The sequence below is a fragment of the Sander lucioperca genome, chromosome 9 (assembly GCF_008315115.2).
Source record: "Sander lucioperca isolate FBNREF2018 chromosome 9, SLUC_FBN_1.2, whole genome shotgun sequence".
NCBI classification, from domain to species: domain Eukaryota; kingdom Metazoa; phylum Chordata; class Actinopteri; order Perciformes; family Percidae; genus Sander; species Sander lucioperca.
This window is the reverse complement of record NC_050181.1, coordinates 33,969,658-33,984,958: the sequence shown is the minus strand read 5'-3', so window position 1 is coordinate 33,984,958 and position 15,301 is coordinate 33,969,658. Positions and strand designations below refer to the sequence as shown.

The following is a 15,301-nucleotide window of genomic DNA, read 5'->3' as shown; positions in this document are numbered from 1 at the left end:
AGCTTGTATGGCAGCCTTGTGACTTATGTGGACCTGTGTTTGTCTAGAATGTGTGTTTAACCTTTTCTTTCAGCTTGGTGTTATCTCTGTTCACTCTCACCTCTGTCTTCATTTCTCTTTGCCTTCCTCTAACGTCAGTCTTACCCTCGTGTCTACGTCTGTCTCTTCCCTTTCTTTCCCTTCATTGGCATGAATCATTGAAGTGTTCTTCTTCTGTCGCTCTTTTACAACTCTGTCTCTTTATCTCTCTCCACTCCACAATTGGGTCACCCACACTGTCGTTCTTTGTTGGCCAAATTTAAACTTTTCTGTGCGAAGAGACCTGTTTCCCCTCCTCTCGGTGTCACCGTTTTGTCCATGTGTCCGACTACATGTGTGGGATTTTATCTGTGGGAGTCCGTGTCCCATATTGGCTGTAGTATAATCATTAATTGAGCTCATGAATCAGTAACCACAGGGAAAAAGAAAACGTGTGTTAACCCCAGAAATCAAAGGGCAAATGTTTGGCTTTCCCTGTTTCGAGTTGATGAAGAACCGAAGTTGCTCTCACGCACCCTTTTCACTCATGTGTGTCTGTCCCACGCTTAGATGTAGACTTTTAACCAGGTGTGATAAAAGTACAGTCAGTCTTAGTCAGCACTGATGACCACTTTGATAGTTCAACACCTCACTGCTATGAGACATAGCCAGTGGTGGAATGTAACTAAGTTTACTCAAGTACTGTAAGTACACATTTTGAGGTACTTAGTACTAGGTAGTCTTTTCTTTTCATGCCACTTTGTACTTCTACTCCACTACATTTCAGAGAGAAATATTATACTTTTTACTCCACTACATTCATCTGACAGCTTTAGTTACTAGTTACTTTACACATTAAGACATTTGCACACAAAACACATGTAGTTTATAAAATCTGATGTTTTATTATAAATGAAACTAGCCAACAATACAACGGCCTACAAGTCCAGCTGTAATGACTAGACCGTTAAACACACAACTGTTTGGATCATTTATAGTTTCTAAAATGTGAGGATTTTTCTGCATTGAGTACTTTTACTTTTAATACTTTAAGTACATTTTCCTGATGATACTTTACATACTTACAAGTAACATTTTCAATGCAGGACTTTTACTTGCTACAGAGTATTATTAAAGTGTGGTATTACTAATTTTACTTAATTAGTAAATAAGTAATAGATCTAAATACTTCTTCCACCACCGGACATAGCCAGTGTACTGAAGCTGTTAAAAGCCATTATGTCGGATTAATACTGAATATTCTTTTCTAATCTTTCAAAAAAAAGAGAGTACATTTTCATGCAAACTTTTAAACTTTCCGTAGGGAGTTGGGCTGGGAAACGGATGGTCGCTGGTTCAAGTCCCCATATGGACCAAAGTACAGAGTGTAGATTGGTAGCTGAGACCAGCTACCTGGCAGCCCCCTCACTTTGACATCTCTCCATTTTGTGCATAAATAGGACCTGAGCATGTGTGTGTATTTCAGGCCTGTGAGTAGTGATTTCTAACATAGTGTAAATTGTAATTTCCCCACTGGGGATAAATAAAAAGTATAAAATTAAATTAAATAAAAAAATTCATTCAAACAGTTAAACACTTGCACACTGTTAGCACTGTGTTTATTAAAGATAGAATGTTTTGGTCATGGACTTTTGCCAGGCATTAAATTCACAAAAACATCTTTATACTAAAGCACCAAGCTGCAATTTTAAATATCTGAGGCAATTACCACATCTATAGTTGATAAAAACATGAATAATATGACACAGATGGCATACTGTAATGTCAGGATCACAATACAATACAAATGAGAATAGACAAGGAAAAGTTATATCCTGTAAGATATTAGATGGGCAATGAAAAACAAAAGATTTTTTTTTTTTTTATCAATAAGAATAGTTCAAATCGGTTATGTGATTGGACAAAAAACTGTCTCAAACATTTTGTTATGACAGCAGAATAATTCACTATCAAGGAATTTGAAGTAAATAATCTAATATAACAGAAAATATCCATGTGGAAGAACCTCTAAAACGGCACCTAAACCATCACATAACACTAAAACTCTCCAAGGTATCACAGTAGCTCTTTCTAAACGTGTCCGTTAACAAACAGGGAAACATTTCTGCTTTTAAAGAAAGAATAAAGACACATAAAAGCACTATTGTTCGACTTGTTTGCACTGTCGCCTCCCAGCATCAAGATCCCTTGTTCAAACTATTCCATCTCCTTTGTGGAGTTTGCATTACTCTCAGTGTCTGCATGCCAAAAGACAAGCTGTCTGTAGGTGGGAATGTGTTTATCTGTCTACACACAAACCTGTCTGGGCTATACCTCACCTCTCGCCCCAATGCATCATGGGATAACATCAAGGCCGCCTACTGCCATCTTGAACAGGACACAGTGTGTTAGAAATGGATGGATGGTTTTTCGTGCAAATGAATAAATACGTGTATAAAAGGAAAGTTGTTTTAAGAATTACTACATCATACTGTATCAATGTAGAAAATAAAGAATTAGGGCTGCAACTAGCATTTATTTTTATTGTAGCCTAATCTATAGTTTAGTTTAGTCTGTGAAGTTATAGAAAACAGTGGAAAATAGTCATCACAAGTTCCCAGAGCCTAGGTGATGTCTTCAAATTGCCTGTTTTATCTGACCAACAGTACAAAACCCAAAGATATTCAACTTGCAATGTCGGTTGGTCAGTCAGTCTGGACAACCATTGGATGGATTACCATGAACTTTTGTACAGACATTCATGTTCCCCTCAGGATGAATTGTAATAACTGTAAAGTACTGTAACTTAAAAGTGCTCATATTATGCTCATTTTCAGGTTCATAATTGTATTTAGAGGTTATATGAGAATAGGTTTATATGGTTTAATTTTCAAAAAACACAATTTTTGTTGTACTGCACATTGCTGCAGCTCCTCTTTTCACCCTGTGTGTTGAGCTCTCTGTTTTAGCTACAGAGTGAGACATCTCACTTCTGTTCCATCTTTGTTGGGAGTCGCACATGCTCAGTAGCTAGGTAAGGACTACTAGCCAGTCAGAAGCAGAGTATGAGGACGTGCCACACTAGCAGCTAGGCGAGCATTATAACGTGTGTTACAAAGTGACGCACGTTCGTCACGGAAGTAAAGGCTGGACTACAATAGAGCTGTTTGGAGCAGTTTATAAACAGTGTTTTCTGTTGGAGATGGTAAGTCCCTTTGGGATGGATTTGGGCTTTTTCACTTTGTAAACCTATAACATGCACAAAAAGATATATAACACAATAAAGGTAAGGGAAAAAGCCAAAAAGCATAATATGAGCACTTTAACTATTTTTCACTTTGGTCTATAAATGATAAACAGTCAAAAATAATGGCAATTACTAGGGGGTGGGATTTTTTTTTAAATCGATTCTTTTCCCTACAATTGATATTTTATTTATTTATTTCGTAACCACTGATTCACCTAAATATGTTCTGTTTATACGATACCGCCGATGGCGACTACATCATATCTGTTTCCAGCAAAACAGAAAACCCATGTTATGTTCTTCTTTACAAATGAAATAAATGTCAGAGTGACTGACTGACATGTGATGTGCATTCTTCTTAGAAAACAATTAGTTTTTAGAAATGTCTCATGATATATTGTCTCTAGCAGTTTATTATTCAGCTTTTGTTTTTGTTAAAGAAGAGAAAGAAAATCACAATACTCAATACTATCCAATCGCAGTACTTCTAGTCTCGCAATAAATGAAAATCGCAATACAAATCAAATCGGCGCCCATGTATGGTGAAAGAATCGAATCGGGGAAAAAGCATATGGTCCAAGCCCTAGTATTTAACAGAGGCTAACATTACCTTCCAATGACTCACTATAAGCACTTCACAGCACTCTCCACATCCCTCTTACTGGACAATCCTTAATCTGATGATCTCCTCTCTTGTCAGCTGTGTGTGTGCAGGGTGGCTTTGTGGAGCCTCCCCAGGCCGTCACCTCCTTGCGCTCCTTCGCAGAGAGCCAGACCAGGCTCCCCTGTCACTACCAGGTGGACGAGGGGGAGAAGGTGGTGCAGGTCACCTGGTACAAGGAGCTCCCAGACGGCAGCACAGACCAGATCATCACGGCCCACTTCACGGACGGCCACACAGGTAGGCTGCAGCGAGGGCTTCACACTGGAGAGATACCAGTGGTGGAGGAAGTATTCAGATCCTTTACTTAGGTTAAAGTTCTAACATCACACTGTAAAAATACTCTGTTACAAGTAAAAGTCCTGCATTGAAAATATTACTTAAGTTAAAGTATATAAGCATCATCAGGAAAATGTACTTAAAGTATTAAAAGTAAAAGTACTCACATTATTCACATTTTAGAAACTGGAAACGATCCAAACAGTTGTGTGTTTAATGGTCTAATTATTTCAGCTGGACTCGTAGGCTGTTATATTGTTGGGTAGTTTCATTTATAATAAAACATCAGATTTTATAAACTACAAGTGATATATATCTAATAACTAATAACTAATCCTAATTTGTAAAGTAACTAAAGATGTCAGATTAATGTAGTCAGAATCAGAATCAGAAAAGCTTTTAGTGCCACAATAAGAAGAGTTATGTGGAATTTGCCATGGTGAGAGGTGCATACATAAACAAACAAACAAACAAACAAACAAACATATAAAACATTAATATGAAATAAACAATAAATATAGAAAAACAAATGTATACATACCCTCTTGTCACAAACCGGCTCAACGCATGTGACAAAGAGGGGAGACCAGACAGGCTAAAGTGGCAATTAATTGTTTATTGTAAAATAAACAAGTTAACTATTAACAAAAGAATCATAACACGTGTGGAATCAATGGTATCAGTAGTGTGTGTGGTGGGTGGGTGAGTGAAAGATGTTTGGATAAATGATGACTGCAACAGAAGAGGTGAAACAAACCCAAACCAGTAGATGTGGAGCCTAGGAGAAGGAGAAGGCAGAGACCCAACAATAGGCTCGTTCGAGATGAGCCAGGTCTGCACAGAATCGATCACCGGCGAACGCCGCCCAATGCATGCCGGTTAGATTTGTGTCCGACTTGATCCCGACTTGCTCTGACGTCATGCACACGTGGGCAACGATAACCTCACGAGATCAAGGCGGCCGCAGTTCTGAGACGCAGGCAGCGCAGTTGCTTTTCACCGACTGCAAGACCCAGGCGGACCCAGGGCATGCTGGGAAACGCCGGCCTCTCAGCTGATCTAACAGCTGATTGGTTCAGAATCAACTCAACATGATGACGTTTTATGTAAACTTTTTATTGATTTTGAATTGGAGGGATTTTAACTGGGATTTAAGGCTTATTCTGTACAGAACACATGTTGTATGGCTGATAGTTACATTTAGAAGTCAGAGAGACTAAATCTGTTCAGATTACAGATCATCTACAGTGTGTTGTTAATTAAAATCAGCAACAGATCACATGTAGAGCATTTTGACAGCTACTCTGTCATAATTAAAACAACTGGAGACTGTGTATGGGTCTGATAAAATTTGATTAAATCGGAATCGGACCACAGTGTTTCTGTGACTTCCTGTTCAGCCTGAAGGCTGCTGGAATCAGCTGGAAACTGTCCAACTTGACAGCGGATTTTTGTCACTGCCCCCGGCTGCTGCCGCCTGCTCTCGTCCACTTTACAGGCGAGGCGCAGTTCTCGAACGAGCCTAATGAGACATGACTTACATAAATAGTCTTGGTTGAGGCCTACCCAGGTGTCCACCAGTTAACTAACGAACCCTCCCAAACTGCCAGCTCAGTCAGGTAAGCCAGAGAAGCCAAGAGCAAGCAAAAAAGGGAGGGGTCGTAACAGCCCCCTCCATAAGAATGGGGTTCCTCTAAGAACCACGTCAACAATCATAACACTACAGCTCTAAAGTTATGTCCGAAGGCAAATTGGCTAGATGTTCAATACATTACCCATAGTCCCATGTAAATACCACTCTCCTTCTGGCTACATCCTCCAATGCAGTCCATCTGTCTCCAAGATCCAGCAACCCTGGGTACCACAGGAGCAATTTAAGGCAATGAATGACAGAGGAATAGGGGTTAGCTCAGAAAAGAGAACAGTTGTGAACATGAAATTCAGGATCCATGGGCGCGCGAGACAGCGCGTCTGTAATTACATTGGTCAACCCCTTTGATATGAAGAATATCCAAATTATATGGCTGCAAGAACAATGACCACCTCATCAGTCTCTGGACTGGGAGGGTAACCCATCCTCCCAGTCACCAGTCACACACTGGGAGGGTAACCCATCCTCCTAGTCACCAGTCACACACTGGGAGGGTAACCCATCCTCCCAGTCATCCTCCCAGTCACCAGTCACACACTGGGAGGGTAACCCATCCTCCCAGTCACCAGACAACTCTTACGGTGCACGTCTCCATTACTTCCAAAAACACTTTTGTGGGTCAACACATACTCATCTGCCAATATTGCAGCCTCTCTAGGAGTTTTTACTTTGTGCTCATTAATAAATGTAGCAACACTCTCCGGAGTTTTTGAGCTGCTCTAAGATAACCAGATCACAAAGATTCTAAAAAGTGTCAACCTTAGATGCTGTACATCAGCGCTAAAACAACGATATCAAGTCATGAACAAATTCAATAAAAACAGGGTTCCTCTAATCTTGTACGCTCAGTTGTGTGCCCCATGGTCCGAAGCTGCTTCTCCTTGTCATATTTCAACGTCTCTAACTCCACTTGCTGCTTAAGTTGCAACTCCTGAATGGGTTGAGGGCAAATTTTGGAGTAAATAAGTACAATATTTCCCTCTGAAATGTAGCGGAGTAGAAGTAGAAAGTGGTATTAAAAGAAAAGACAAGTAAAGTACAACATTTGTACTTAAGTGCAGTACTTGAGTAAATGTACTTAGTTACATTCCACCAGTGGAGAGAGTTATCCTCAGACTGTTCTGTGCGTTTCTACAGTTATCATTTGGACATGAGGCCCAGTGCAAGCATCCTTAGGTTGCAAGTGCACTTAAAGGATCTGTCCTTATCAGGCTTTTGTTCCAGAATCGGACCTTTAGACATTCAATATTACATTAACCTTAATGCCAATAATAATATACAATGTTCTACTACTGAAATAGAACTGTTATTTGATTTAATATCTTCTTTAAGCAAACACACTCCTTTATAAAGGCTTTAAATATATGTACTTGAATACAAAAAAAGTAGCTTATTTAAAATGTACTGCATGTAAATAGAACTTTGATGACTTTGAAGGCCAGATTTCTGTTCTTTATTTCACTACATATGACCCATATTTTGCCCTTACACAAGCTGTGCTCTATAATGGATGTGATTTCAACTATAGTCAAGAACTCTACTTAAGTAGAGAATGACTGAAATGAAAATATTGAAAATGTTTTTGTTCTTTTTGTACCAATTGGGCGATTTCCTCCAACGAAAAGTTAGCCTATATACCTATAAATTGCCCCCTCCTCTTATCTGAGTAGTATGATTGGAGTTCAGCAGGTAGGGGCAGTCCAGTTTATTACAGCTAAGGCTAAACCTTTTTTCTCTTCAAAGTAGTATTGGGTCATAGTTCTGTGATGAAACGGAGCACTACAGCACTACTGTGAGAAATGAAATGAGATCATCTCTGTTTGGGTTATTTGCCTGTAGGGTGGGGTTTTGACATAATTAGATAAGTGCTGGTTTATCAGATGTCTAATAATAATATATTTTTTTAAGTTAATGCTTTGACTAAATATTTCTCACTGGGAACGTACTGTTCCCATATTATTAACCCTTGTGTTGGTTTCGGGTGTATTTGACCCATTTTCAAAGTTTTTTATATCAGAAATATGGCTTTCTACAATCAAATTGCCCAAAAATGGATGAACGTTGTATGGAACCCATACAACATTCAGTAACACTTTACTTGAAGGTATCTATATAAGAGTGACATGACACTGTCATGAACACATGACACATGTACACTAACCCTAACTCTAATCCTAACCCTAACTTGTCATGACAAAAACCAAATGACACTTAATGACAGAAGCGTTATGTCATAACGTTTATGACTTGTTTATAATGTTTATGACACGTTCATGACAGTGTCATGTCACTCTTATGTAGATACCTTCAAGTAAAGTGTAACCCAACATTCTTTGCAGGTAAAATTAATGATTACTTCCATTGAATTTTACGTGTTTTATTCAATTTCATATTTTTTCATTTTTTTTTAAATGGTTTTAAAACAGTATCCTGACTAAACTTTGACATAAACCAGTCTGTGATCCACTCAGCATCCTCTGATCTGAACTACTAGTCAAAATAATTCATAATTTCTACTTCTTTTTTTTTTTTTTTTTTTTTTAAATAGCACCAAATAAACTTCTTTTTTCAATTTTGACCCTGAAGGACAACAGGTTCATGGTCGATGGGAAGACAACGCAAAGGTTAAAGTGTGTTTTTGTTTCTGTCTGAGTGTTGTTTAAAGGGTGATGGACATATTATCTGGCCTGAAGCTGAAGTCTCTGTTATGTATTCCAGAGTTTGGGCGTTACTCCGGCCGGGTGAGATTCGAGAGCGGGAGCCCCACGGTGAACTCGGCTCTTCTCATCCCGAGCACAGAGGAGTCGGACGAGGGCAGCTACGTCTGCCGCATCTCCACCTTCCCCAACGGGAACTTTGAGAGGCACATCACACTCACCGTTTGGAGTAAGAGTCATCCTCGTCCTCTCTCTTTCTCTCAATTTAATTCAATTTTCTTTATTGGCATGAACAAAGACATGTTGTTGCCAAAGCAGTTCACAGAAAATTCATATATAGTAATTATCACATATTAACAGGGTTTTTCCTGACTCAGAAAGAGCCTTTGGGGGGAGGGGGGGGGTGACTACGCAAGACAGAAAGCATAATCGGTCCACGTACAGTAAAGGCAATGAGTCTGTGTTACATTATTTGACAGAAATCTATGCATTTTCCTGTTATTATTTCTGACAATTTGATAGTGGAGCGCCAAAAATTCCTCTATGCAGGAAAAACCCTGATTAAATACATACAGTACAGGAGGTGTCACATCGATTCTATACTGTACTGATCGCTATACACCACACTACAAAATGATTACATTACACAATATAATATGTTACAGTTTTGTATAATATAGTTACTGTACAATACTAAACCAATCTGTAATTTTGGGATCTTATAGTGGCTGTGAGTCCCTCAGGCTGTGGTAGGCAGATGCATATTTAGCTGCCAGTGGAGCTGCTGTCCCTTCTCCTAGGAGAACTTCCAGCTTCTTATCTGGTGTTAACATTGGGGAAGTTTGCTATTTTTTTGGGCTATTTTTCCAAAGTGTAAATCTCTTAGTTAAGAGAATTTTTCACACTGGTGTAGGAAGTGCATCTCTGTTTCTACAGCAGCATGGTGGCCCAGTGGATAGCACTGTGGCCTCGCAGCAAGAAGGTTCCGGTTGTCCCGTGCCTTATTGTGTGGAGTTTGCATGTTTGCGTGGGTTTCCTCCGGGTGCTCCAGTTTCCCCACCATCAATCACATGTAGATTAGGTTCTCAAGTCAGTGCCCTTGATCTGGCTCAGATCTGGAGTTGGTCCCCGGGCGCTGCAAGTGGCTGTCCACTGCTCCCTTGATGGATGGATTAAAGTGCAGAGAATAAAATTCGCTATATGTATGTGTATGTGACAATAAAGTACCTTTACCTTACCTTTTAGATCCCCTGTTGAGCAGTGAGCACATATACGTTCCTCTCTGGGCCGCCATGTCTCTCTCTCTGTCTCTCACCTTCCTAATCCTGTCAGAGATGATGTAATGATGTTTAAACCAAAAAAAGCGCTGCCAACCAGGGGAAATTCAGCAGGTCTGCCAACATGGCCTCAAACACTGACAGCATATGTAAAAGCTTCAGTGGGTTAAAATTGGGTTTATTTTTTAACATTCCTTGTAATGGCTTAATAATACCAAGCGGAAAATACTTAACATGTAAGTTTGAAATAGAACCAAAAACTAAAAATATACCCAAAACCTGCTTGTAGCAAAAATAGAAGATTTTCATTGGTGCATAAGGCACGTTGGTGATTAGATTGTAGCTCAGCCCAAGCAATGTGCAGTTTTACAATAAAAGACAAACCGGTTCAAAGCCCAGGGATTGATGTAGTTTGTGATAAGTTTCCAAGTTAAGTCAAGTGAACTTTATGCATACAGCACAGAACCACAAATATGCCACAAAGGGCTTCACAACTTCTATCCTTAGACTCTTCGATTCATAGGAAAAACTCTGCAATAGATGTATAATACAGAGCTTACACAAATAACAACAGTAAAACCGCAATATGGAGAAACAGAACGACAATATTAGGTAAATACAGTGCAAACGTACATAAAAAATGTGGATCAGACAACTTCGTCGAGCAACTTCCACCAAGCACTACTTGTAAGACTTAGAATTTCCAGTGGGTCTTCACTCTGTAGAAGATGTCCAAAACTGTGTCTTCAGTCTTAAAACAACACCTTATCTAACTCAGGAAATAGATAAGGGGGATTACTAAACTACTAGTGTCAAGAAAACAGTTCATTCCACATGCAAAGTCTCAAAACAAGTAGGTTTTCATTGGAAACAACTTCAAGTTCTGCAAAACTCTTCAATTATTTTTTTCAATTCACGCAAAAACACAATTTTGATTCAAAACCAGATGAAATGTTCAATTGCTGCAGTGCTGTCATTGTCCCTTGCATAGATTGCAGGTTTCAGATCTCCTCCTTTTATCAGTGGAACTATACTGGCAGCTGTGGGGAATGGGATGCTTTTTTTGTAATGGATCCTCATTCAAGTCCAACCTGCAGCGCTGCTGTTCGTTCTAAATGACTTTCTCATGTTGCTGCCACACATCAACAGTGACAGCTCAGTCATAAACTTGTCCCAACACGCCACAGATCAGACTAACCTTCAGAAGCACACACAATAGTAACTAACAAACCTCTAGCACTGAATTCCCTCGACTCCCTAAATAATTAACATTCAACCATAAAATATCAAATCCATAAGCTACATTTGTTCATGTGCAGATTTTAAAATTGAAGTCTAACCTGCCTTCTGCTTTGATTCCATTATGTTGTGGATCTAAAACAATCTTTCTAAAAGTCTTTTCTTTTGGTCAGTTCATTGATTTATAGGATTTGTGTGCATCTGAATGTATTTAGGTGGTTTTATATGGCAATGGGTCATGGTCTTCTCTATTAAAAGATTACAATTTTCCTTCATTTGGGCTATTTTGTTTTTGGTGTGGTTATGGTATTTTCCCTGCATGAAAAACATCTTCCCAGATCTCCCCTGTCAATCAAACACTGGGCGGGACTATGATGTCATGTATTTTAAAGTTTGAGTTTCTACAGGTGGTGTCATTTTTCTTTGTCTGTTAATCCATAATGGCTATTTCTGCTATTGCTAACTACCTGTTTGGCCTTCTGCGTTAATAATCCAAACACCAATGGAAAAGACTTAGCAGGTGTTTACAACAGCAGACGTTGTCATGACCGGGGTGTGGATCACAATCGTGTTAAACCAGTTGGTAACAGAGAGTAACAAAACAGAAATGTACTTGTGTGAAAAAATATCACAACAGGTGGCATGGTTTTTGTCGTCTTGCGCAACTATGATGAACTTGATTGATGGTTTTAGTTCATCATTTCCTGCATCTGAAAGTTGGCTGGAGAATTAGCCTCATGGTTAATGTTCATGTTTGGAATAGAAGAATAGTCTACTGTATATTGTCATTATACATGTGCAATGGAATTGAATGCAGTCCTTTCAGTGCAAAACATCAGTAAAAGTGCAAAGCAGGTGAATAAATAAATATAAAAGAGCCTCTAAAGTCACTATAAAAATATATAAAAGAGGTAGGTTATTGATTAAAAAAATAAAATCAAAACAGGCATACCACACAAACAAGACATTCACTGCACGATCCATCCTTAAAACTCCAAACTCAAGTAGCACTTAAGTGCAGTTATGGCTCTTGGATAAAAACTGTTTCTGAGTCTGTTTTTTCTTAATAATAAAAATAATAACTTTTATTTATGTAGTGCCTTTCATGAAACCCAAGGACACTTTACAGAATTACTGTGGCTAAGCTAAAGGAGGTTGTAGGCTGTGGTAAACAGGTGGTGTTTCAGGAGTTTTTTTTTTAAAAATGTCCAGGGATGTAGCATTTCGGATATCTGCAGGGAGGGTGTTCCAGAGCGATGGGGTTGCAACACTAAAGGCTCTAGGATTTAATTGTCCTGAAACGTCTGCCCGAGGGCAGCTAAGCAGTTCAAATAGAGATTATCTGTGGTTAGATGGATCTTTTAGGATGCTTTGGGCTTTTTTTGAAGCAGCGGGAACTGTAAAGATCCTCCAGGGAGGGGAGAGGGCAGCCAACGAGCCTCTGGGCGGTGGAGACAACGACGTTGTCGCTCTGCATCACAGTCCTGGATTCCTCATTCAGATCCTGGTGGTAGATAGTTTTCTTGATTACGGTCTTCTCTGTGTTCCAGGATGTATTTAAGCTTCTTTTTTAATACGATATTCTTATCTGAATCTCTTGAAGAGCTCGTTGCTCAAACTTGTCCCTGGCTTACTGTACAATGACAGTGACGTCCTGGTTTTAAGGGATCTAATTACAGCCACTTTAGGTCATTTTAGGGTAAAGACAAATTAGCTTTGAGCAGCTTTAGAAAGTATTAATTCAATCTTAATGTCGTAATTGTAGGGAATGTGCATTACACAAAGCTCATCTGTTACTGTCTGTAAGACAACACAATACAGTTGTGCAAGAAGATACAAAATCTAAAAACATAACACAATACACATATAACACTTTACAATTATACACAACATAGAAATGGTTTTATGTTGCAAACATTAAGCACATTATTAAACTAATACCTTCAGTTGGTAGAGAAAAAAAGAAAAAGCTAGGTAAATTGCTCTTAACCACATTTAAAGAGGATTTGGAATCGCTATTTTTATTCTTAATTATTATCATTTTGGTGCTGGTGATTTTCCTTTGGGGCTGCCTCAAACTTCTCTGCAGGAAAAACCCTGGCATAAGACTGACATGACACTGACATAATTATGGCATGACACCTGTCATGAACATGAAGGAGTCTTTTTAAATGTTCATGACTGTCATTAAGCGTCATTAGGTACATTATGACACTTTTAATGCAAAGTTAGCATTGTTTGACAACAATCTGTGTTGTGACAACATCACGTCATGGACATTCAAAAAGACTCCTTTATGTTACTGACCGGTGTCATGTCACAGTCTTATGCACAGCCCCTTCAAATAAAGTGTTACCAAATCATTTAATGGATTTTCATTTTATACTTAGACAATTAACAACATCAACAACATATTACAGCATATAAAAAAATAGTCTGCTTGGAATGATAATTTTTGTCTGGTGTATTTTTTTTTTTGCCCAAAAAGGTTAAATTACCTTGTTAAAAAATTCTTAATTACATCTATACTCTTTGACCCTGAAACATCCACATATGAAAATATTCTTTTCAAAAGTTAAACTGCTGGACACAAGATGTCTCCTACTTCACTGTAAAGTCTGTTCACAGTGTATGTGCACTGGAGGTTTCATATTGGACCACCATTGGCTTCCAAATTAGTTGTGATGTCACAAAAATCATCAAACACCCACGTGTTAAACTCAGATCTAAGCAGAACGCAGAGAAACGTTCCACCTCCAGCAGATGAATGTGACAACAGACTTTAAGGCTACATTTACACCGCTATGTTTTGTTTTTTTTAAGCGGAGTTTTGAGCCAAAGGTGATCTCCGTGCACACAAGTGGTTTTAGCTCCAGTTGAAGAACTAATCTCCGTTTGAACTAACACGGCCAAACCGCATGTCTCATCAACATTCTCGTATACTGGGCATGCGCGTGCCGGGGTAAACAGGAGGCAGCAAGAATGCTCCGCCCATTGCTGGTCGTTGCCATGGTAACGTTAGTAGCTTAGTCTCAAAGAATGAGATGTCATGACCGATAAGACCTAAACAGGTGGCAAAACATTGGCGTCATTGTCTGTGTTGCCGAAGGTCTCTGTTTGCGGCCGTCGAGACTGCAACACAACCTCGCAGATTCCAAACCAAAACGGGTCAGAAGTGTTATTAAATTTCTTCGGTTTAGGGGCTCTGAAACGCCAGAGCCGTGTGAGGTGTAAACGTAGAAAAAGATAATCATTTTTAAACCAAAACGTAGCAGTGTAAATACAGCCTAAGTGTCAAAAGTCAAACATCAAACATCCATGTGAAGTAACAATAAGCAAAACCCATTTTTGAGTCTGTAATGGCTTCAAACTTACCCTGTCCCTCCTCTTCTTCTCTTAGTTCTACCCATCTCCTCCCTGGAGCCGGAGATCCTGACAGAGGGCAAGCCGTTCGGGGTGGTCGCCTCCTGTCGAGCCGTGGGCCGCCCGTCTCCTCGTCTCTCCTGGGACACCGACCTGCCAGGCCGCTCCCAAAACCGCAGCAAAGAGGGCGGGGCCGTGTCCAGCTTTTACTCCCTGCACCCCCTGCGCAGCATGAATGGGAAGAAGCTGGACTGTCTGGTGTGGCATCCCGGCCTGGAGCAGCCGCGCAGGATCTCTCACCGCCTGCTGGTGCAGTGTGAGTACAGCTGATAGCCATGCTGGGTTTTAAGGCCGAAAACAGGGTGCCGTTTTAATTATAATTTGATAGTATGGTTACTGTGTTTAATGCACTGTAAGGAGACCTTGGGTGTCCTGAAAGGTGCCTTAAAATAAAATTGTATTATTACATTTTCTACATGGTAACGCTTGTCTAAATGCAGAAATAATCTTATTGAGTTGAATTAAACATCAGAGGGAGGAACTAGGGCTGCACGATATTAGAAAAATATGAGATATGCGAACGTTAAGTATCGCGATAACAATATTACTTGCGATAAACAGATATTGAAGTATACTCAGTCTGCTGCTTTCAGTATTCTGCTAAAATATAGCAAACTACTATTTATTGCAATAACGTTACTGATACAACGCCACTGTAAAACCCTGATTAGCCTACCGCATGTATTTTGAGGCCAGGCTTACACAATCATCTCTGCAGCTCTCATACAGTAGCTCATATTTGCGGAGAGTCTTGCAAAAGGCCAAATACACCACACACAGAAACCCATACACAAACACACACACACACAAACACAAAAAAATTTAGCCGTTATATCTGTAGTGACTTTC

General features: G+C 39.5%; 1 protein-coding gene and 1 long non-coding RNA gene across 3 annotated transcripts in view; one reads left to right on the top strand and one right to left on the bottom strand.

The window, feature by feature from the left end:
• Positions 1 to 15,301, top strand: part of nectin4b (nectin cell adhesion molecule 4b) — a 31,613-nt gene that overhangs the window by 3,202 nt on the left and 13,110 nt on the right. For both annotated transcript variants that reach the window (XM_031298096.2, XM_031298097.2), the window contains 3 exons: positions 3,966 to 4,166; positions 8,575 to 8,742; positions 14,430 to 14,708. In XM_031298096.2, the coding sequence (XP_031153956.1) occupies positions 3,966 to 4,166; positions 8,575 to 8,742; positions 14,430 to 14,708 (648 nt within the window). The remainder of the gene's footprint in view (positions 1 to 3,965; positions 4,167 to 8,574; positions 8,743 to 14,429; positions 14,709 to 15,301) is intronic.
• Positions 1,112 to 6,954, bottom strand: LOC116048848. The gene is made up of 3 exons (XR_004104756.2): positions 6,943 to 6,954; positions 3,876 to 3,885; positions 1,112 to 1,174 (listed from the first exon to the last, which is right to left on the bottom strand). It is a non-coding gene; the product is annotated as an uncharacterized LOC116048848 (long non-coding RNA).